This window comes from Akebia trifoliata, chromosome 1, assembly GCF_017979445.1.
Source record: "Akebia trifoliata isolate Shusen 1 chromosome 1, ASM1797944v1, whole genome shotgun sequence".
NCBI lineage: Eukaryota > Viridiplantae > Streptophyta > Magnoliopsida > Ranunculales > Lardizabalaceae > Akebia > Akebia trifoliata.
Window position 1 is genome coordinate 19,749,566 of NC_141375.1, and position 25,449 is coordinate 19,775,014.

General features: G+C 34.4%; 1 protein-coding gene across 1 annotated transcript; it reads right to left on the reverse strand.

Annotated features, from left to right (window-relative positions):
- Positions 1-7,536: 7,536 nt before the first annotated feature.
- On the reverse strand, positions 7,537-24,995 carry LOC147410852 (GTP-binding protein-like protein). Its single transcript, XM_086440888.1, has 11 exons — positions 24,693-24,995; positions 19,865-20,053; positions 19,666-19,719; positions 16,694-16,804; positions 15,750-15,812; positions 15,342-15,596; positions 13,495-13,641; positions 13,380-13,407; positions 12,977-13,047; positions 10,953-11,012; positions 7,537-7,862 (listed from the first exon to the last, which is right to left on the reverse strand). Exons 1-11 carry the CDS (start codon positions 24,918-24,920, stop codon positions 7,794-7,796), a joined length of 1,275 nt encoding a protein of 424 aa, XP_086297014.1. The 5' UTR covers positions 24,921-24,995; the 3' UTR covers positions 7,537-7,793.
- Positions 24,996-25,449: the final 454 nt, after the last annotated feature.

Here is a 25,449-nt window from a genome sequence, read left to right on the forward strand (position 1 = left end):
CTAGATCGTGTATTGTATTTATGTTTCTACTTGGAATGGCTACTCAAGTCTGGAACTACCGGCCTTGATTTTCTAAGGGAACCTACTCTCTCGGGCTTTGATTATCTCTCAGAATTGGTGAATATAGTCAGATCTCATGGTGCCATGCACAATGTGAAAAAAACCCAAATTTGAAGGACCAAGGGGTTGAATTGGCATCAAATTTTTCATTGTCAATTTTTTTTATTGGCCGAAACCAACAAATTAATGAAAGATTGGGGAAATTTGACTGCTTTAAACCGTCAAATTTGTGAACATCAAGAATTTCGACGGCCTTAGACCATCAAAATTCAGTTTCTAAAATTCATGGGCCTTGACTTGTAATTTTTCAATTTTCACGTAGTAACGTTCATCATCTGATGCTTTACAAAAATATCCTCCACAGATATCTTGTCCAATTCGTCAATCATTTGAAATGTTCAAGTGGGGTTTTCAAACTTCCCATAATCGAAAAAAGTGGGATAATGAACTAAGTAGTTGTCTTGTGTGTTTAGGGACTCCAACCACCTATTAAATTTAGCATCAAAGAAAACGGAAAGTTATGTCTCTTACACACTACCTTCATGACAAAAACATCAATACAAAACAAAACATATTTACTCTTTTCCTCGTTCAATATTTCCATATGATTTTTTTTCAAAGTTATTTATGATTTCTTTTATCTACTGGAGTACACAACCTCGATTCAATGACTTCTTTATACAGTGTGATAGTAAGTATTGAAGTAGATCGATCGAATCTTGGGAGGAACAATGCAAGTGGTATCATATAATTACGAGGTACATGTTGTTGATGAAATTTAAGAATTTGCACATGGGTTGTCCTAGTTTTTAGTGAGTTTGTTTACCTAGTCATATGAGTTTGTTTTTAACGTAGGATAATGCCTATTTTCATGTTGCTTTCAGTTATGTATTAGCCTATTTATAGGTTGTTTGTTTATCAATAAAATAAGCAGAAAAGTATATCCTCTGCTTCCTACAATTATTATGCAAAATGTTTTCATCAGGTTTCATTGTTTCTATCAGTGGTATCAGAGATAGTTCTGAGGAGAGTCAAAGTGAAATTGTTGGCTTCCAAAAGTTTTGTACAACCAACCATTCCACGCTTTGATGGTCACTATGACCATTGGAGCATACTCATGGAAAAATTCTTGAGGTCCAAGGAATATTGGATGGTTGTTGTTTCTAGAGTAGCAGAGCCAACAGAAGGTGTTGTGCTGACAGATGTGCAAAAGACAGAGCTTGAAGGATCTTAAAGCAAAGAATTATCTCTTCCATGATATTGATTTCTCAATCTTGGAAACCATTCTTTGCAAGGATACCGCCAAGCATATTTGGGATTCCATGAAGAAAAAGTACCAAGGTACAGTAAGGGCTAAGAGGCAGCAGCTTCAAGAACGATGGCAATCATTAACAATATGTGAATCCATGACGACAAGATAGAGGATGTTCTCATTGTTGAGAAAAAATTTAGTTTCATGACACCAAAATTTAATTTTGTTACTGTTCTATAGAAGAATCTAATGATGTTAGTTTACTTTCAATTGATGAATTACAAAGTTCTTTGTTGGTTCATGAGCAAAAAATTAACCAGCAGGAAAAATAAGAACAAGCATTGAAGGCCTTATCAGAAAAACACTCTGCACCTAGTAGAGCTAATAGAGGACGAAGAAGAGGTAGAGGAGGCAGAAACAACAATGATTGTGGGAACCAACAACAAAATCATCATCATCAAGAGAATCAATTTTAAAGAAGAGGCAGAGGATGTGGAAGCCACTACTCAACAACTTATATATCAAAGTCAGCAGACAAGTCCAATGTTGAATGTTACAGATGTCATAAGTATGGCCATTATAAATCAGAATGTCAAACTGATTTGAATAAGCAAAGTAAAGATCAAACTAACTTTGCAGAAAAGGAAGAAGAGGTGTCTCATTTGATGGTGTGTCACGTGAATGAAGAAACTCAACAAAACATGTGGTATTTAGATAGTGGCTGCAGCAACCACATGTGTGGAGAGAAGGAGGCATTCTCTAACTTGGATGAATCCTTTCGTAACTCTGTTAAGTTTGGTGACAACTCCACGATTTCTGTTATGGGAAAAGGAAATTCCACCCACACTATTATTGCTAATGTTCTTTTTGTGCTAGATTTAAAGATCAACTTGCTTAGTGTGGGTCAGTCACAAGAAAAGGATACGAGATTTTTATCAAAGATGGAGTATGTCAAATTCAAGACGCAAAATTTGGCTTAATTGCACAAGTTAACATAACGGCAAATCGTATGTTCCCACTTTATCTCCACAATACAGTTCATTCATGCTTCTCAGCAAAATTGAAAAATGAGGCATTGTTATGGCACTTTCGCTATGGGCATCTGAATTTTGGCAGATTAAAAACACTACAACAGAAGAACATGGTGACAGGCCTTCCTCAAATTGCAACTCCTTCTCAAGTTTGTGAAGAATGTGTTGTTAGCAAACAACACTGTAATCAATTCCCACAAGGAAAATCTTGGAGAGCGAAGGCAGCATTGGAGCTTGTTCATTCCGACATTTGTAAGCCAATAACACCATATTCTAATGGAGGTAAAAGATATATAATTATCTTCATTGATGATTATAGTCGTAAGATATGGGTTTATTTTTTGCAAGAAAAATCTGAAGCCTTTGTAGCTTTTAAAAGCTATAAAGCACTTGTTAAGAAAAAAGGGGCAACCTAATAAAAGTTCTTCGCATGGATCGTGGTGGAGAATATAACTCACATGAATTTGCAATTTTTTGTGAGAACCTTGAAATCAAGAAACAACTTACAACAACTTACACCCCAGCAGATGGTGTATGCGAGAGGAAAAACTGCACTATTATGAATATGGTGCAAAGCCTTTTGACAACAAGTGGTATTCCAAAAAGTTTCTGGCCTGAAGCAGTTAATTAGAGCATTCATATATTGAACAGAAGTCCCACACTTTCTGTTCAAAATATAACACCGGAGGAGTATGGAGCGAAAGGAAACCTATTGTAGATCATTTTCGAATTTTTGGGTGTATTGCCTATGCCCATATTCTAGATCAGAAGAGGAGGAAGCTAGATAACAAGGGAGAAAAATGCATTTTTCTTGGTGTTAGTGATAGGTCAAAAGCTTATAAGCTATACAATCCTAGCACCATGAAAATTGTTATCAACTGTGATGTGGTAAAGGCACCTGGTCATGGAATCAAAATGGTGTTAAAAAAATATTCCGGTAGATTTTGATGATGATGAGAAAGGGCAACAATCTATGGAAAATGAGCAAGAAGAGGAAGTCACTCAAAATGTTCTAATAGCTGATCAAAACCCACTTGCAGCTGAATCACAAAGGCCACAACATGTTTGAAGAAGACCAACATGGATTACTAATTATGAGGTAACTGGAGTTGACCAAGGTGATGACCCATTTACACATTTTGCTCTGTTTTCAGATTGTGATCCTACCATTTTTTAAGTGACTGTCAAAGAACCAAAATGGAAAAAGGCTATGGATGCTGAAATTATAGCCATTGAAAGAAATGATACATGGGAACTATGTGATCTTCCTAAATGGCAAAAGACAATTGGTGTAAAGTGAGTTTACAAGACAAAGCTAAAGGAGAATGGTGAGGTTGACAAGCACAAGGCACACTTGGTAGCTAAGGCCTACAAGCAAGAGTTTGGTGTTGATTATAAAAAAGTCTTTGCTCCGATTGCAAGGCATGATACAATCAGATTGGTGATTGCAATGGTAGTCCAAAACTCATGGCCTATCTTCCAGTTAGACGTGAAATCAGCATTCCTCCATGGAGATTTGAAAGAAGAGGTATTTATCAATCAACCTCCTGGTTATGTGAAATTTGGCAATGAGCATAAAGTGTATAAGTTAAAGAAAGCTCTATATGGATTAAAACAAGCTCCACGCGATTGGTATAATCGTATAGAAACTTATTTTTTGAATGAAGGATTTCAAAAATGTCCTTATGAACATACACTTTTTATAAAGATTGAAGATAGAGGAAAAATGCTCATTGTTTGCTTATATGTAGATGATTTAATCTACGTTGGAAATAATACAGTTATGTTTGGAAGTTTTAAGAAATCCATGATGGCTAAATTTGAGATGTCTGATCCTGGCATGATGAATTATTTTCTTGGCATTGAAGTGGTGCAGTCTTCTATTGGAATTTTTATTTCTCAAAAGAAGTATGTGCGAGAAATCTTGGACAGGTTTCAGATGAAGGATTGTAATTCTGTAAATACTCCATCTGAGTTTGGAGTAAGCTAAACAAAGATAATAGAGGAAAGAAGGTTGACAATACTCTTTACAAATAGATAGTGGGGAGTTTAATGTATTTGACAGCAACAAGACCTGATATAATGCATGTTGTAAGAGTGATTAGCAGGTACATGGAATGTCCTACAGAGATTCATCTCTTGGATGCAAAAAGAATTTTTCGGTAATAAAGAGTTTGGGTTGTTCTACAAGAATGGAGAAAAGTTAGATCTATTTGGCTTTATAAATAGTGATTATGCAAGAGATTCAAATAATCGAAAAAGCACATCTGGGTATGTTTTTATAATGGGGACAAGAGCTGCTTCATAGTCATCAAAGAAGCAACCTATTGTCACATTATCATCCACTCAAGCTAAATTTGTTGCTGCAACAGCTTGTGCTTGTCAAGCTATTTAGCTAAAGAAAATCTTTAAAGAGTTGCATTTCAAAGAGGATGGACCTACTCAGATTTATTGTGACAACAGTTCAGCAATAAAGCTTTCAATAAATCCAGTTTTACATGTTCGAAGCAAACATATAGATGTGAAGTATCATTTCTTGAGGGATCTCACAAATGATGGAATAATTAATCTTGTTTATTGCAGAAATGAGGACCATATCGCTAACATTCTAACCAAGCCTCTCAAGTTTTCTGCATTTCAGAAGCTCAGGAAACTACTTGGTGTTTGCACATGGAGCTTCAAAGTTTAACTCTAATTAAACTGAATATTATGTCTGGACCATCAGTTTAAGGGAGGGATTGTAAATGAAATTTAAGAATTTGCACGTGGGTTGTCCTAGTTTTTAGTGAGTTTGTTTACCTAGTCATTGGAGTTTGTTTTTAACGTGGGATAGTGCCTATTTTCATGCTGCTTTCAATTACGTATTAGCTTATTTATAGGTTGTTTGTTTATCAATGAAATAAGCAGAAAAGTATATCTTCTACTTTCTCTATATTCTCCACTTATTATTGTGCAAAACGTTTTCATTAGGTTTCATTGTTTCTATCACATGTAAATTCCTTTAGGACATCGTGCAAGCATGAGCCTCAATCATAAATCCATAAGTTAGTGTCAGTCTCCAGCCTCCCCGTAGGCATGATTACAACAATCACGTCACAATAGGGTGGTTCGTGGGTAGATCTAGGCTTAACTCAAGTACCAGAACCCTCAACCTAAGCTCATTTACCCAAGCTCAACCAGAGTTTAGCTTGAACTTCTAATCTTAGGTTGAGCTCGAGCTCACCCGAGTTAGGTAATTTTGGGTGGGTTGCATGGATTTGTTGAATAAGCCTAATTTATTTTGATTAGCAAAGAAATTTTAAAAAATAATTTCAATTAATATAAAATAAAATTTTAATATCTTAAAAAATAAATAATTTAAAAATGAAAAAATATATATATAATTAATATATATTATTATTGTATAGCCTCGCTGTCAGGTTGAATTGGGTTGTATGAACCTTCTACCCAGAGGTTGGCTTGAGTTATTCTAATCCAAGCTCAACTCATTTTCTGCATAATTCATCCCAATCTCACCCATCAATCACATTGAGCTCGGACCAGCCCGCCTAAGTTGTAGCCCTACGTCATAGACGGACAACTTCTATCATGTGCATGCTTTAAGAAAAATAATATAAGTTAATCTCCTGATTAGGAGGCAATCTTTTTTAATAAGGGCAAATTGGAAAAGGTATGTAAATTGGTGAACCCATTTCACCTTTCTTAACATAAATATTACCCTGGATTGTTAATTTTAACGTTCCATCACGCCAACATGCAAATTAAGAACCTGAACTTTTTTTTTTTATCCTCTGATAGTGACTGATTTTGAAGATAAACTAGAATAGAATCCATCCACCTTAGATGTGGATAAGCTCGGATTTCAACAACACTTTATAATTTAAAGAAAAAAAAATTATTTTCATTTTCATAAAGGACCTAAATCTGATCCATTTTAATATCTCTGGATTTTGATTGGATCAAGGATTGGGGTTCTGATAAGGATTTGATTTTAAAATATCGAATCGATTCTAGATCAACCATATCCTTACCTAATAGGGTTCCAATCTGATAAAATGTGAGAGAGTATGTAAATTATATTTATTTTGTATATCAAATCAGATTTGATCTAATTTGAGTCCAATCTGCGGTATCAGATCAGATTTTGATAAAAATCCGATTCGACAACGATCCAATCCAATTCCCATCGGATTGGTAATGAGGTCTAATCTGAAATCTAAACATTGACAATATCAATTGATTAGAACAACATCAACAACAACAATAATCCACAAAAATAAAAAAAGTTATTCTTATCTTACTTGGCATGTGATTTGCTTTAATTGAATCTATCCAATTAATTTCAACCGACTTTAAAAAGTATATATCACTACCAACAGCAATGGGGACGGAAGAATAAAGAGTAAGAAACATGTTGGGACTTGGGAGAGGATTGAGCCCCATTAGCGCCTGCAAACATCTTTTTTCAATTTTTTTTTTTTTTTTTTTTTTTTTTAAATCTAAAATTTTGTACCCCACAAATGATTTATGGAAATCTTAATTTGATACATAGAGCCCACAAGTGTTAGATTCTTGCAAATTATTTGTACTACATATGATTCTTGCAAATTAATTTGATACCTCTCCTGAAATGACTAGATAAAATGATAGGATGGATAAAACAAGAGAGTTACTATAGCCACACCAACTTTTACTAACGCCACACTAACCGTTCAATTCTTTGAAGATTTACCTAGGAATTGGTGTGGCATTAGTAAAAGTTGGTGTGGCGATAGGAGCTCTCTAAACCAAAGTAGCCAATTATTATATATATATATAAAAAACGCTTCACCAGAAAGGAGTGGTTGAATGATAGAGTAGAATCATGATTTACATTTCTTTTCCTTATAGAAAGGAAGTTTTACTCATTGTAAGGTTGTTCAAAAGACTTTGACTACATTATGTTAGTAATTATTGTTGCTTACATGGGAAAATGTATGGTAAGATCAAAATTTCATTTCCAACACAAACAGACCCAAAAAAAAAAAAAAAAAGTTTTGTCGTTGAGGTCATCAATCAGTTTTTAAGGAATTTAGAGTGATTTTCTTTGAAGATTTAGGGTCTTTCCAGCATTAGAGTACTTTTTGTAGATACACCCTTGATACCCAAAATCTTCATAATCAAGAAGAAACAAGTCGACAAAATCAAACCATGTATCTCAAGAGATATAACAGTCCATTTCTCTTCAATAATTTTCTTCCATTTTAAGAAATATAACCCAAATTAAATCCATGTGAGTAATAATTATTCTACTAGAAAAACCTTTGAAGAATTTTTCTTGGACAAAAATAAAATAATATATTTCCATTTTACACTGAGCCCTTAGCAGTTGCTTCCTAAGTGATCTCGATTCATCAAAAAAATTTGTGCCCATTCTGAACAGGCGGCCGCATCGAAGGAGAGCAAAGATATCAGACGTTGAAGCGGAAGAGCATTACATCTCCTTCCTGTACTACATAATCTTTTCCCTCGGATCTCAGCTGCATTCATATACAAACAACTCATATTAATTAATTCCCATCTTTTAATAATAATAAAAAAAATTGGGTTCCATTTGAGGTACAATACAATATATGCATCTTTTAATAGTTTGACTTTGAACAACGAACCTCCTCTTATTTAAATACACTTTTATAAGGATAATGTGAACTTTACTTTTCTTTCTTTCTTTCATTTATATTTTTTTAGAGCACCCCAACTTTTACTTACTACACCTCAATTTCTTAAATTATATTAGAACAAATTCAAAATACTTTTACAATTACGATTAGGCTCATTTAAAATCTTAAATCTAGCAAATAAAAATCTAGACATAAAAGAAAGAGAGGGAGTTTGTATTGGCACCCCAACTTTTACTTATTCTTGGCCATTGACATTTTTTTAATTGGAGTGCGATATGTAAAAGTTGGGGTACCGATAGCAGCTCTCTCTCTTTGGCTGAGTTTTGTGTTATATTTACTATTATTTAGTGGAAAATAAAAAATAAATGAGAATTATTATGGATTTTCAACAAGTTAAACATATAATTACTTGACTCATCCTAGTTAACTCGCAAGCCATCACGTTGACTTGACTTGATGTACATCTAAGTCCAATAGAGTTTTGTTCTAGAACATAGGTTATGGTAGTTGATTTTCCACAAATCTATTAAGGCAGAACCCTATGGTTTCGGTAAAAAATATTAAAATCAACTTGACCTAACTAAGCAGAGTCTTCGTTTATTAACCATCTGACTAAATATAAACTTATTCCTAATATTGTGACCAAAATATATCAAGGTATTTAAAACTTATCAAATTGAAGAATTATTTACAAAGTATCACTAAAAAATTGAAATAAATCCCACCAAACCTTACTTTTTCAAGTTAGTTAAAAATTCTCCAAGCACAAACCATTTAATTTTTAATGAACAGATTACCCCTCTTTGCAATGATTGCACATATATTACAAAAGGCTAATTATAGTGTCCCAACACCACAAAAATATTCTTTTTTTAAAAGACAAAAATAACCTTTACTTTCAATCGGATCATTAAGATTGCTATTTGTATAGAGTTACTTTTGCCACACCAACTGTGCAATTCTTTGGTGATTTACATAGGAATTGGTGTGGCATTAGTAAAAGTTGGTGGTCAAATAGCAACTCTCATTTGTATATTATATACCCAAAAATTCTTGATAGACTTCCTTGCTTTTTTTTTTTACCTTTTCTCTTTATCTTTGGTGTTTCACCATGCACTCTAAAAAAAAAACCATAAAAAAGAGACCAAAAAGGTTATGTCCTACCCAATTCAAAAATGGGTTAATGAAAAATCTGTTTCGGTGATATTTTTTGTATTTTTGGGTTATTCAAAAACTTGATTGTGAAAAAAAAAAAGGTAAGGGAACTTGTCATGATCACAATCTTGATGGTGATAGACATTCTTTTGTCTACAATATTGTTGTGATACTAAAATTATCTTCCATATTTTTTTATATCTATAAAAATAATTGTACCGCACCCACTGCAAATGAAGGGCGTTTTCATCCCTTTTTTTATAAAAAAAATTATTAAAAAAAATAGTATTTTCAGGTATTAGATATTGTGTCCAACACCATTTTTTCATCTTTTTTGTAAATAAAAAAATAGCAATTTAATACTATTTGATATTATGTTCAACATCATTAAAACAGTACGTTTTTTTGATCGATACATCATTAAACAATATAACTATTGTTTTATAATTCATGACCAAACGTCATAAATGAAAGGCAATCTTGTCATTTGAAAACTAATGGTTTATGAAGGTAAAATTTATTACCATAAGTTGAAAAGCGAAGGTTTGTAGGGAATTGTTTCAACTTTAGGGGAGTACATGTAAATTTCATTTTCTTCTCAACTTGTGTTTTTTTTACTACATTTTTTTCTCGAGTGTTTTTCTTCTACAGTAACGTTTTACAGATGTGTTATGCATTGGTTTTATGTACATATGATATATTTAAACAAGATTTGTGGATAAATAATTATGGAAAACTAATTTTGGCACTCATTGTTTTTACCTAAAACATTCATGTTTGTGTAAGATGTGATCATATGTGTGTGTCTGTGTGCATGGGTGCATGGTTGGTGAGTAAACATAAAATACTTATAATAAAAACTCTCAATTATCAATAATGGCATGCAATGGGTGAATCCATTAGGCATAATTGTAAATAATGAATAAAAATAAATCTAAGTGGTCGATCATCTACTTATGATCTTATTTGGTTAGTTCAGAATTAAAGAATATATAATATGCAATAAAATTAAATAAATTAGAAAGCCTCAACCATAAAACAACAAATGCATGAGCTTATGATATATTCTAAAGCTTATTAACAATAAGTTTGTGGTTATGACCTCCTTAGGTCATAAATCATTGTGGTTTTTTGCTTTCATGTAATTAAAGGACATTATTTTGCATTAAAAAGGAAGAATGAATCCCCCTCTCCCCACCCCACGCACACAAAAAAAAAAAATACACCTAAACACGTACTCTGGTGTGGTATGAGCTCTTGTTGACTGTGCCATCCAGGACCACCCTTGAAGAGTTTCAAGAGCAAGGCAACTCTATACCATTCCTACGTAGGGATCACTCCTATCTATATAATAAAACACAACGGTGGATCCCACTCTCTTTGTTTCAAGATTTATACCTCATAAACAATGTATATCTCGAGGAGAGGTTTTACTTTTTACCTTTACTCTTCTTCCTCTTTCCAAAAATGCCCTAACTTTATTCTCTTTCATCTTCTACCCTTTTTCAAGATTACCCCTCTAACTCTATTCTCTTTCCTCTTTTACCCCTTAACCCCAATTTTTTTTTAATAATACCCTCCAACTTTATTATTTTTCGTCTTTCACCCTCTTGGGCAAACTCTAGTCTGTAAATCAACTCCAGCAGTAATTTCTGTATTACATATACTTCTAGATTAAAACATATGCAAGCCTTTGTGAAGAAATATGATAAAGTCTGAATAAATGCGGTAGATGCATGAGTGCATGTCATTGTGTGAATGAGAATGTATGTTAACAATGGGAGACCAACTCACAAGTCCTTTCTCCCTTGCAACGGCAAGTGAACCACATGCAACGAAATCATTATATGATACCTGGATATCAAAAATACCAAAGGCACCATGGTCAATAAACCAGGATTTAAAGCCAAGCATTAGCAAATCATGAAAATAATACCTTCAGAATTGCAAATAAACTTCTAACATGCAAGTAGACCATAATATGCACTCTGTTAACCAATAACCGCTCATATAGTAGAATCAAAGCTAGAATCCAAGGTGTTTCTGATTGCTTTTCAATTTACACTCTTGCAATATTCAACTAATATTTAACTTTTCTATCCACACAACTTCAAATACATTTTTTTTTTAATATTGGTAACTGAAACAACTAAAGCTAAATGCAGGGAACATATGGTGTTTAAAGCAATTCAGATTTTCAAGACGTTCATGTCAAATTAAGGTACCGTTTGGATGGAAAGTAAAAATTAGCAAGGAAGAAAGTAACTTCGGGAAAAAGTTGCTTTTAAAAAGTAAAAAGTAGTTTCCTTTAGCTTTCTAAAAGGTTAGGTTTTTTTACTTTTTAAAAGTAATTTTCTAAAATGAATCCAAACAAACTTTTTAACTTTATGTGTATCCAAATGGGCTCTAAATGACGTAATGCTTTCGACTGACTCGGGTTTCTGATGCAGGAGTCTCCCTTCTTGCAAGAGCAGTAGCTATGCAACTAATCGAGAGAGAGCTAAGCTAATGTAGAAAGAAGAAAACCAATTTTTTGGCATTTCATTCAATTCTTCGCTAGGATTTTCTCCTAAGGTTCTAGGTTTACAACAGAGAAGTGAAGATTTTCTAGCATGAATTTAGAATTTCAATTGTCCATATTCTAGCCAACTTAGGGTCTGACTATAAACCAGGCATTAAAATAGGGTTTTAGGAAGTCTTGTGTCAATTGTTTGCTTTGAAATTCTCATCTTCACAATTATTCAGGTTGTTACACAAGTTCTTTCTATCATTCAAAAACAGAGAATGTAAACTTTAAGCATCTATCATATCTACCATAAGTTACCAATATATCATCTCAGCCCAAGAGAGAAGTATTAAAGAGTTCACTGAATGCATTCATTACAAAGATACATAGAATTGTAATGAATGCATTTCTCAGGCGCAAAGCTCCTAGTAAAACTGGTGATCTTTGAAGCTCTTTTTTTTTTTTTGGCAGAACTCAGCTTCATTTCTTGAAGAAATATAACAATGGACTTGTCCACACAATGTCTAATTCATTTTATTGCTTTAAGATAGTAATTATTCATTTTACCTAAGGGTAAATTCTGTATAATTCAATTCTTAAGAGCTCTGTGTTAATTCAGTGAAGATGAGGGTTCAATCCCTCTAATCAACCATTTTTAGAGGAACTCTAAAAACATTCAACTGTTTTCTCTTTTGGCATCAATCCTACAGATATTCCACTCCAACATTAATCACTATAGAAACTAAGCCTTCATTCCTAGGCACAAAGGAAACATAAAGCCATTGTTCTCAAGAGTTGAGTGTCAGGCTCATCTCTGTAAGATTTGACATTGATCATCGTATAATCTTCTATGACTTAACCCAAAGCAATACTTCCACCTTAACTGTCAAAAATGAGTAAGTCTAGTCTTACTAAGGGTCGTTGACCTCACCTTGTGGCATCTAAACACATGATCAGATGCCACAGGGATGTTGAGGACAAAATTCTATGAACTTTGAGAGAAAAATAAAAATTTTAAAAAGGTTACTTTTCACTGTTGAATTTTAATTTTAAATTTGGAAGTTTGGTGGGAGTTCAATAGCTGTCCATTTTCAAAACCTTGGATCAAGCCCAAAAAAATTTATTTCTCTGAATTTTCTTTTTTGGATTTGAGTTTTTCCATGAAATCTAGAGGGCTGGGGTGTTGGATTGCCAATTTGCCAATGCATTTGAGTTCAATGACCCTTAGTAAGATTTGAAATCTGGATATGCAAGGACTGCAATATGAGAAATGCTCGGAATGAAAGTTACACAATCTGTTGATGAATCTTACCGTCTCTGCTCGAATGAAGCCTTTCTCGAAGTCAGAATGTATAACTCCAGCAGCTTGTGGTGCTGTCATTCCTAAAACATTCCAAAAATAGAAATATGAGACTGAAAAGGTCTACCAATGGTACACAATTAGGCTTCTGTAGAAAGGACAAGTTTATTGTTTGAACGATGTCAGATTTACACATAAATTTTATTGAACCCGTGTTCGTCTGACACATAAAGATACAGGTCCGAGCCAAAACATAATTAGCAGATTCAGTCCGAATCTAATGAATTATTCATCGGTGTAGACTTATCTAACCCTGAGTCATGTCAATCCACTAGGGGTCTTCTGACAAGATTCTAAATCTTCTTGTTTGATGCACAGACATGATACCATGGGAAAAAAACAAAAAAGGACTAACCTGCAAGTATCGTCCATGCTTTAGTTTCCTGTAAGAAAACAATGAAACGTTTTCACTATTTGAAATGAATTCATGAACCTATTATATATCACATTTGAGAATTGCTTAGCTTCACCTTTTCTCCTGATGTAAAGTAAGTATGCAACCCCAAAAGGCCATATGTTGCTCTAATAAGATTTCCAAGCCCACTTTCACTTACACCAAGAGAATTCAAGAACTCCGTCCGTTCTTCAGAAGGAAGTTCGGTTAGCTCGGATTCGACCTACAATTACATAAATGTGTAGTATGTTTGGCTTATTGGTTAATAAATGCAACATAATGTCAGCTAAACACACATAGCAACAAGTTTATTTGGAAGAAAAAAAAAGTTGCTTAACATCCTCATTATCAAAGCCTTATCACAAAAATTTGTGTTTAATTCATTAGTAGAGAGAAATTTCTTACTTATCAGGAAAGAAAATAATCATTATGGAGGCCTTGTCTCACGAATTTGGGATCGGCTAAATAAATTGTGTTCCTCCCTTCAGTTATGACTAGAGAAATATCCTATGTTAATTCAAGTGTGTTAATTTCCATTCTCACTAACACAATCCACATCATTTTTGGTCTTCCTCTCTCTTTTCAAATCTTCAGGTTCCACCTTTTCCTTCTAATTGGTTCGTTATCAGTCATTGTTACAAAGGACCAAACCATCTCAATTGACTTCCTTAGTATCATCTATTAAGGCTGCTACACTTTCAAGAATGCAATCATTTCTAACTTATCTTTTCTTAATCTTTCCACTAAAACATCTCAGCATCCTCATTTCTGCAATCCTCAATTTATGAAACATGTATCATGATTGCCAAACATTCTGCTCCATAAAGCATACCAATCTTACTGTTGGCTTATAAAAAATTCCTTTTAATTGACAGAGCAATTGAGAAAGTAAATTTCATTAGAGTTGTGGCCAAACCCAAAATGCATAGGAGAACACAACCCACTACAAGGCTTCCCACCATTCCCACATCGTGAAAGAAAAAACTAACCTTTCTCTAAATAAATCCCTGAACCACCAGTCCCACAAAAAAACTATTCCCATAACCATCGATCGCATCAGTCATCTTCTTCCAAGTCAAAATGGTCACATTAGTTGGAAGTGGTGAGATGGGTATGATAGAGGAGGTGATATATATATATATATATATATATATATATATATATATATATATATAGAGAGAGAGAGAGAGAGAGAGAGAGAGAGAGAGAGAGAGAGAGAATGAGGGGAATGGGCTTTTAAAAATAAGTAAAATAGAAGGGTAATATCACCATTTGTAATCAGACTTATCAAACTGAAGGTCAAGGGAGGTACACTAGATCTTTTGAATCCAGGGAGACGTGTCCAATATACCACATTTAATAAGGGAGATATGTCAAAAGGCCCTAATGAAATTATATCATGGTTTCAAATCTCGTCCGAGATCAAGATGACTTGCCCGAGTCATCTTGGTATCGTTCAGCAACGAGACGGTTTTACACGATGTCTCAGACTTCACACCATCTCACAAGATAAATGAGATTACTTAGACGTTTGAAAATCTCATCCAAGTCAGTAAATCTTGGACTGAGTCAACAGGGGTTTTGTATATTTGATTGAAATAATTTTTTCTTTTTTTTAGAATTTAAATGATTATTATATGAATAAAACATGATTTTATGTCTAAACATCTTCTAATCTATCTTATTTTATATATAAAAAATTCTAATTATTTTCATATGAATAAATCATTTTAAACCAAGTTAAATGATTTATCTCGTCCGAGACAACTTGGTCTTGTCCATGGATGAGACTTCAAACCAAGTTTTGAAACCATGAATTATATACACAATGGGCAGTCTTGCAGGTTCAACAGAAGAAAACATGGAAACCGATTAGGAGAGTAATCATGAAATGAAGAAGTTCAAACATGTAAAAAGTCATACCTGTGCTGAAACTGTTACTAGTCCAGACTGCAACTCAGTTGCAAGGTTCATCACTTCTTTTACATGAAGATTATTACCAGGCTCAGCAAGATCAGATTCTGCTACATTAGCTATGTAAATGACTGGTTTCATAGTGAGTAGACAAAGTTGCTTGATAGATTCCTTTTCAAAATCAGTCAAGGTAACTGATCGTGCTGGTTTTCCATCCATAAGTGCAACCTGAATTCTTTCCAAGGCAGACCTTTCTGCATCCTCCTAAGATTTACATAACATTACGTTGAAATATTAAGGACCAATTTAATTATTACACATTATTAAGCTTATAACATAAACTAAACTCAAAAGAATGTAGAATTGTGGGCTGAATGCAGTGTATCTTGGAATTCACAAGTAGTAGTAGTAGTTAACCTTCAGTTTTGATTGTGAATCTTTCGATTTGCCTTTCTTGAGTTTCTCCATTCTTTTCTCAATCTGCATTTCTTGTAAGACATAGAATTTACTTTTATTAGTTCACCTCATCCTCACACAATAATATGGAATAACAGGTCAATATAGAAGATGAAATAATATTTAAATAAACTAAAACAACAAACTACGAATGGCACAGCAATGCATGTGCACATGGAGTGAAGAACATCTCAATAGCTCTTACCTAGGAAAAATCAAGCCAATTGTTTGAGATTAACCATCTTACATATTGCATTCTTTACAATGTCAGGAAAATTTGAGGAACCGTCCATAAAAAGGGCAGTGGACGATTACTAATAATATATAAACAGGTAATTGTTGGTGTGGCACTCCTATATAGGATCCACAAAATGGTGCTCTCCCCTTGCATGCTTAGTGACAAAGTCGGGATTTGGGAATAATTCGGCAAAAGATTGATAAAGTTAGGAAAACATAGGATAAATTAAAAAATAAAAATAACTTTTTTAAGTTTAAAATATATGTATTTTATATATTAAATGATAAAATAACACTTAAAAAAATACTAAAAAAAATAATCTGAGATTTTTTTCAAAAAAATGTTGATTAAATCATTTTTTGAAAAATCAACGATTTTTTCAAAAACTTCGCTAAAAAAATCGTGATTCAATCGACAACATTTAAAATCTTGATTTAATCGCAATTTTTTCCAAAAAGTACAGATTTTGGTCACTATGCTTGCATGAACCCCATGTAATGCTATAGAGTCACCACTAGGAAGATTCCCCATGCTTTACTTGGCTAGGTACTGCTATGGAGTCAGAACCAGGTAGATTATACCTCAGCTTTACCTGACTAGCGACATTTAGAATGTCAAAAAACTAAAAAGGATCTTTCGTTGTGTAGGACAAGCTCCAAGTGCGTACCTGATCCAAATCTGAGAAAACTAGCTCTAAGTTTATGACATCAATGTCTGACTTTGGATCCACTTTACCATTGACATGAACAATATCCCTATCTTCAAAACACCGTACAACCTGAAGCATTAAACAATTATCTGGATAAGTCGGTCAAAATGGAAACATTGAAACCATAATAGCTGTTTTATTTGTCAAGATTTTGCAGGGTTTCAAGCAGGGTTTTGACTTTCGACAACTTCAAGTCTGGATGATTAAGGACAAAATAAGTAAGAGTGATAAACATGCAAATTCTAAAACAGAATACCAAAAACAACCAAATAATCAACTAATGAAGTATAATAATGGTTGAATATTTCATGGATAACTAAAGCCTTCAGCCTTCCCTGATCAATGAAATTTGAAAAATCAAGTACACTTGCTGCAATCCTGTCACTAAGTACTCCAAGTCCACTGTTGATAACAAGAATTTCTCCACTGCAACTTCGAAGTGTTTGGGGGTGCCAATAAGGCTATAGCATGCGTGCTTAGATGTCAGATTGAAGTCAAGTGATGTGGTTCCTATTTCTGCCTAAACAGAGTTGATGAGGCCATTTGATCACCGTCATGTCATTAAGTATTCCAATTACCCATGATGCATCAACTTATTTCCCATGAGTGACTTACACAGATACATTTGTTGCCAGAGGAATGGTTTCCCAGTACATTGCTGAATACTAATAACGCGTCTTTCTCTTATGCAATTTCCAAGTGTATGGGGTGCAGAGAAGTCTATGTGCTCGTAAGTGTACACGTAAGATTGAAGAGTTTGGATGAGGTGCCTCCAATTTCTGTCGAAGCTAGGTTAACAGCCATTCACCATTGGGTTGAGAGAGAGAGAGAAAGTTGAGTCTAATCCAGTATAGAACCAAACTCAAAAACCCTTTTCAGTAACCTCAATGGCCCAATTTATTGAAGGAAGAGTGATGTGAAAGGACAAAGACACCCTGAGTCAATTATGGCAAATCTCATTAGCCTTGATACATTCATGGACTTACACATAGTAAATTTAATCATGCCATTTCTACTTTTTGAATTTTTTTCATGCCGACAGTTGTTGGGACTTAGACCCTCCTCAGCATGGCACGATACTTCTAGACATGAATGAAGAAATATCATATGATATCATCAAAGTCTGTCTCAATTGAACACAGTAACCATTGAAAAGTTGAACAAAACCTCTACTAATTTTGATGAATCAAGTGACATTAGACAACTCGGACATCATACATGAATGATTCGAGTACTAGAATATACAAATTAATCCTTTCTTTCCATTTTAAAATTCTCACGACTACTCTGAGACACATAGCATTATTCTATCAAATTGAGGCACCAATTATTGTCTTATTCCTTCATTATTTTTATTCAAGTTCAGGTTATTGGTAAAAATTTTGGGCCTTCTATAAATTTATAAAGGTGCTGGATCTATGCACCAATTTATCCTTATCCTTTTTTTCCTTAATTATGAATACAAAACTACCTATGCTTGATAGGTACTCAAGCATAAAACTAAACAACATGGAATAAATTAAGGCAAGCATAAAAATAAACGAAGGTCAAAAATCGCATCAAGATACCCTCCTAAAGACCATCCTGATGTATATAAACAACATAAACAGGGGAACCAAAGCGACTTAGGTATGTCGATTATCAAATAAGAATAAAAAAAACAAAAGGAGAAGAAAGAAACTAGACACCATGGCCAAGAGAAGGAAATTTATCCAAGGCTATTATTTCACCAAAGCATGAGAATACCCGTGTGGCCAAGAAAACACCTAGGCAAGCCAAGATCCCTTCCTAGATATACCCTCCATTGCAACTTTCCCAAGATATAATAGACCCTTTGACTATGCATTCACATAGGGACACAGGGTTGACCTCATGAGAAGAGTAAAAGAAATATTACAGCTCACATCTTGTGACACAAGGTTCAAAATATCAAGGGTGAATTTCAATATAACCAAACTACTTAGCTCCACCTTATATATATAAGGAAGCAAATGAAAGGGGCAAAGGAGTCTTTCTCCCTTTATCAAAGGAGGACAAATCACAAGCCTTCTTTATTAAAGGCCACCCAGAGAAACACCCCCTCCCACCATGAACTCTCTGCCTCCACCACTCCTACATACTTAGTGGCAGACCTTTTGTTCAACTTTCACCTTGGGTTGTTTGTGGATATTACGCAGTCATTCATCATGTTTTAGACAATATTCAGAGTTTCCTCCCCAAAACTAGTACAGTGCCTAGACTCAGGATCAATAATTCTGGTCATCCCATGACACCCTTTTCATAGCACAATATAGAAACCCTATTCATGAGTTTCAGAGTTCACCATCCAGGTCAAATAACAAAGATCATTTCAACTAATGCTACATTGAGTTGAGGACTAGCTGCTGAGAAGTTAGGAAGTTTTTTGAAGCATTTGAAGTATGATATACGATTTGTGCCTTCTGAACCATATTTGAATTGTCATGGAGGTTACTAAGTGGTTCCTTCCATACCTAAGTAGGGAGCTAAGAAAGGTATTGTTGATATAAACATTCCACTTATGTAGAAGAGCAAAGAACAAATGGTCACGTAATCAAATTGTAACACTCAGTATAAAACAACAACAAGCCTTATCCCAAAGATTTAAGATCAGCTGATATGAATAGGTTCCTATTGTGCTAGGAACTATGTCCAAAATGTCTAGGTAGAAGAGGAGCCAAATAGGTATAATGAGTGGTCCAACATTTTCTATAGATAATAAACAAGTAACAATTTCCAAAACTTCATTTTGGCAGTTTCTTCTTGGCCTTATATCAAGTAATCACCAATAGAGGAAAATAATAAAACTCAAGTCCTCGTAAGAAGTCTAAATATAAGATGTTGTAGACACAGAAAAGTAAACAACCCAGTTTTTTGGAGAATACCTACAACTTATCAAGAGACGCACAAACCTGAAGTATGGAGTCCACCTCACGGATATGCGACAAAAATTTATTTCCCAAGCCCTATAATTGGAGAGAACATACCTCAAGGTTAACACATGGTAATCTAAGGGAATGGAGAAAGAACATACGATGTTTGCAAGAAACTACAGTAGTAAAAATTCAATAACATGAGAAAATTCTCTAAAGAGATTTGAAGATGCATCACCTCCCCTTGACTAGCACCTTTGACGAGCCCAGCAATATCTACAAATTCTATAGATGCAGGGACCACACGTTGAGATTTGCTGAGATTTGAAAGCACATTGAGACGTGAATCTGGTACTGCAACAATTCCAACATTGGGTTCTATTGTACAAAAAGGAAAATTGGCAGCTTGAGCTTTCCCATTCTCAACCTGAATATTCAGTAAAAACCATTAACCATTAATATGATATCAAAGAAATAAGGAAACATCATCCGTGCAGGCAAACACATTTATCAAAGGCAGTGCAGCTATAGTTATATAAAAATAAATAAATCCCAGCAAATGTTGTACTTGGAGAGAATTTATTACTAAAAATGGACGCATAACTAGAGGACAGGTATCTTCAAGAAAGGGCTGCTTCTTATGGAATAAAATTCATGGAACTGGGGCTTTTTGGTTGGATTACGCAGATAATGTGAAAAAATGTTCATTGGACACATTGAAATTCTTAATCTATGGACAGGAATTGTTTTAACAATACAGTAGTGCTTCATTCCAAAAAAAAAAAAAAAATCAGTAGAGTGCCTTCGATATTAAAATTCAGTCAGACTATCAATATGATGTGAAAGTTATTTTTAAGAAGATATGTGATCCTTGGAAGAAAATGGTATTGACTTGAGATATATGAAAGATTCTTCTCTTTGGATGTATGGAGTATCAGGCATATTTGGAGGGAGAGAAACAAGGCAGTGGACCACCATCTTAACTAATCATCATCAAATCCTTATCCCAAAAGGTCGATCAAAACACACGATGTTTCTATCTAAAGTCATGCCTTCTGTTAATTAAAGTGTGTTCATATCCACTCTGAGTACCTCAATCTAGTCAATTTTGGTCACCTCTCACCATTTTGGAACTTTCAGCTAGCATGTTCTTCTTATCAAGGTTGTGATTGGTCCTTGTTGTATATGACAAAACCATCTCAATCCACTTCCCTTAGTTTATCACCCATTGGGAATACTTCATTTTCACAAATCCATTCAATTATAATTTTGTCTTTCTTAGTTTTTTCAGTCATCTATCTTAGCATCCTCATATCTGATATGCTTAATATGTCAAAATGTTGTTCTTGATTGCGCAACCTATCACACAAGCCAGAGAATTTTGTCAAAAATTTGGAGAAAATGGTTCAAAAGGGGACCAATAAGCCAAAAGATCGTCAATTTTTCATAAAATTGTCACATTTTTCATAAAAGTAACGATTTTTTTGGCCTATGCCTCAGCTTGATTTTTTTAGGCCTACCCCTCTACCTGAAATTATCCCCGTTTTTTTTTCTTTTCAAAAACTTCCCATATTTATCCAAATTAACTGAACCGAAACTCCACTCAATAATTACCAAATCCGAACTTGGTTACTATGTGCACAACATTTTGCTTCATAAAGCATAAACAATCATGTTTTCATCTTATACAGTGTCTTTTTAATGTGATTGGGATACATTTGTCACATACCAGTGCAGAAATAAAACCGCTCTGTAACCATCCATCATGTGTTCACATATCGTGCCCCCAGTTCGACCCGTGACCCTCTTATATTCATAGTTGTGGTCAACATGGTATCATAGAGCTAGGTTCGTATAGGTCACGGGTTCAAGTCTCCTTGAGGGAATTTTCCACCCTTACAGGTGAAGGGAAGTGTTGAGTGTTGTGTTATTCGCCTCCACTCCCGGGTGTCACATGCTCACGTATCGTGCCCTAGTTCAACCCATGACCCTCTTATATTCATAGTTGTGGCTTCCCCATCGGATCAGTCTTTTGGGGTAAATGGTTATCAACAATCCCAAAGTCCTCGGCCTCCAAAACAGCTCTCTAGAGTTGTATTTTGTGTTAATTCCCTCCGTACTAAGACTATGTCATATGCAAATAACATACACCAAGGATCATGCCCTATGATATAAGCAGTCCTTAACTACTTTATTCAAACTCACCAAATTCAAGAACCTTTGCCTAGCTCTCGTTGCAATCTTGTTGCACGTTTTAGTTTAAGGAGACTATGTCAAAAAAGTAGCATATAGCAAGGTTGAAATTCATCTGCCACAAAAGCTGGGCTTTATCGTACACCAAAGTCTGATTTTGGAATCTCGACCACCGAAGTGGATACCCATATTGGTTGTACCACATCTTCAATTGTTGGTGGCAAAGGTGTTCTTTGGGTAGGTAAGCTACGAGCTAACGCTACTAAAACTACAACGATTTGTTAGTTGTTTTGGGCATCTTCAAACATAGGATCCGCAATTATCGAAAGAGACTAAACCATTTGGGTTGAGGTCCTCAAGAGGGTTACTAGAATGTTGATTGTCTCGTTTTCTTTGGTCTCTCCGGTGTTACCCAAAAGCTGGTCTCTGGTAGTAGTCATTATTGATGTCAACTCCTTCACGAAGTCACCAAAATGTAAGATGTGCAAATAAGGACTTTTCAAACGTTGGACATCAAGCAGGCAAAAGAGATGATGAGTAAAACGGTGAACATGGCAGACTACTTAAATCAAGTCAACGATTGTTCAATCATTGTAAAAAGTAGGAGAATGCTTGGAGTTGGAATGAGGAAAATATACAGAGATGACAATAGTTCAGAGGGGGGGGGGGGGGAATGGGGATCTTCTAGGAAGAGAGAAGTCCTCTAAAAAGGAAAGTCAAACCCTCTTTCATATTTTCTTTGAGCTTCTCTATCAGTGTTACCTTAGCACTCCTGCTTTTGGAATTTTTGTTGTACTGACACTTAATCACTCCTTAACATAGCACAACACTTCTAGAGATGGATGGGGGGGTGGGGAATGGGGATCTTCTAGGAAGAGAGAAGTCCTCTAAAAAGGAAAGTCAAACCCTCTTTCATATTTTCTTTGAGCTTCTCTATCAGTGTTACCTTGGCACTCCTGCTTTTGGAATTTTTGTTGTACTAACACTTGATCACTCCTCAACATAGCACAACACTTCTAGAGATGGATGAAAAAAGCATCAAACGATATCATCAAAGTTTGTCTCATATCAACACATTAAAATGAAGTTTTCCTTTAGGAAAATTTGTAAAGCATCACAACTTATTAATAGTAGTCAGGGGCAAAGCCAGGGGGTAGTTGCCCCCCCCCCCCCCCCTTCAATCTTTCTCGAAAAAAAAATCCTTGATAATTATAACCATAGAGACATGGTCAAAATGTTCTAGCCCTCTCAAATTTAAAAAAAAAAAAAAAAAAAAAAAAAAAACATTGGATAAAGTAATTGCCCCCTCAATTTTGTTCTAAAAACCATATATAAAACAGTAGTCTCCACCTTTGTTTAAACCTTTATGTATAAAATATGTGGAATGTCTTACATATTATCAAAAATATGAAGGTTACATTGTAATTTAAAAAACAACCAACTCAAATTTGCTTATAGCCTTATACTCTTCCCCCTATGAAAAGATTGAGGATGCCTCATATAATAACAAAGAAATGAGATTTGATCATAATTTATAAACCACCTCTTCTCAAATCTGTGGTTTGACTCAAAATGGGAGCAAACCTAAAATTGCGACTAGGGCACTCAATCTCCTCTCTTTCTCTCAATCTCCAATATGAATCTTGAATCTGAACCTTGATTCAAAGAGCCTCTCGACTTCCCATCTCTCAATATCCATTTCACCTCTCCAATTTGAATCTCAATTCAAAGATGCATTAAACCTAACCTAACCTAATTTGACTAACCATCTCGCCTCTCTAGTTCAGCTCTTATCTTGTCTTTGCGAAGAAGATGGTGAGAAATAAGTAATACTCTGAACTCTCTCCATCTCTCAATCTTATGATTTATAATTTATCATCTATAATTTATAATTTATAATTTTCTATTACTCATTTCTACTCTCCATTGTTTTTCTTCTATTTTTCTTCTCATTATGCTTTCAATCTTCTCTTGAAAATGTTGAAATTTAGAAAGCAAGCTCGAGTTAAACAATTACATACATTGGTGCATAAAAACCGCTTAGTCTTACTATCTTTCACTTAAAACTTTCTTCTTCTATTGACTACTATAGATCTCTTTATATGTTCCTAGAAGTTAGAATGTCCTCATGTCTATTAAAAAAAATTTGCTTCCACATCATGTCTCATTTTTGTGATTTTTCTCTTGATGTCTTTAGTGATTTAATTTAGAATGAAAGAATGTTTAACAGTATCTAGTTTTTCTTCCGTCGTTTAGCTCAATAGAATATCTTTCTTTTTTTCCATTTGGCCATTTCTTCTCCAACTTCCTTCTTCATATTCTTAAGTACCACTTTTTTATATTCACTCTCTTCTTCTCAAATAAGTCCTTGGTAATTTAAGTTCTATCATGTATAATTGTATGTCATTATACAACATATAATTTCAAGGACATGGATGATAAAATGGGAGATGATTTGACTTATAATTTCTTTGAGATTTTCTTGACAGCAGCACTAGTAAAATAATAATTTTTTAGTCCCAAGGGCTTTTCTTGTCAAAGCTAACAAGAATATTATGTGAAATGTATTAGATTAAACATAATGTTGACGATTCAATCTTTATTTTTGTTGCAATAAGTTATTTTGCGGAGCTCTTAAAAGTTATAAGTACTCCCTTGTAGTCTAGTTCCTAAATATTATTATTTGAAATGTTAATAAGCTCTTATTTTTCATTCCTAGTCTCTTATAGTTTGAATCACAATCCTCTAAAAGGTTCCAAAAAAAGTTTAAAAAAATAAGGCAAATTCCCAAATATAATGAACACAGTACAGATGCGCATCTAACACATAATAGAACAAAACCAAAAACCCTATAAAATCGAGAGAGCGCTTACAACAGCATTAAATAGAGTTGATTTTCCAACGTTGGGGAGTCCAACAATGCCAGCTTTTAAGCTCATGCTTATCTTCGATGAAGAAGAAGAAGAGGAGAAACGACTCCAGAAGCCAAAAACACTGCCCTTACTTTCATCTTTGAGGTTTCTCCATTGGAGAGACAGAGCTGGCCTTCTTAAAGAAAATCCGAGAGACGGAACGAGATGATAGGAGGCCAATTTCGCCATTGTTGCTGAGAAAGAACTTGACTGAGAATGAGAATGAGCACGCGACCGAGTTCTCTCTTGAAAAATCGAGAGAAATGAAATCCACTCACTGTATAGGTCTATCTATGTTTTCCCAAAACTCCCTCTCTTAAAAATATTTATATAACGAGACCCTGGAAAAAATAGGAAAATTACTTAATAGAACCTGTGAAAGAAGTTTTTTTTCTAAATAATCCTTAACTTTTGGACGATTTCTTGATAGTCCATTTAATAAAAATTTTCTTTCTTAATGGTCCCTCAATCTCATTTCTCGTTATCATACTTCTGACAGAATCTGGATCTTATGCACTCACAGTGGGAGGATTGAAACCCTCCTCCCACACCTCAATACATGGGCAAATTTACACTAGGGGCAATGGAGGCACTCGGGCAGATTTACAGTGAGTACTTGCCCCACAACAATTTTCAAAATATATGGATTAGTAAGTTATTATAACAGATTTTTACAGCGGATAAAATAATCTGTCACTATTGCTGCCACAAAAAAAAA

Coding starts and splice junctions, on each gene's coding strand:
- LOC147410852 (XM_086440888.1), bottom strand. CDS start 24,920: ATGGCGAAATTGGCCTCCTATCATCTCGTTCCGTCTCTCGGATTTTCT. Junction 19,720..19,864: donor AAGGTGCTAGTCAAGGGGAG/GTGATGCATCTT, acceptor CTCCAATTATAG/GGCTTGGGAAATAAATTTTT. Junction 13,642..15,341: donor TAGTAACAGTTTCAGCACAG/GTATGACTTTTT, acceptor ATGTAATTGTAG/GTCGAATCCGAGCTAACCGA.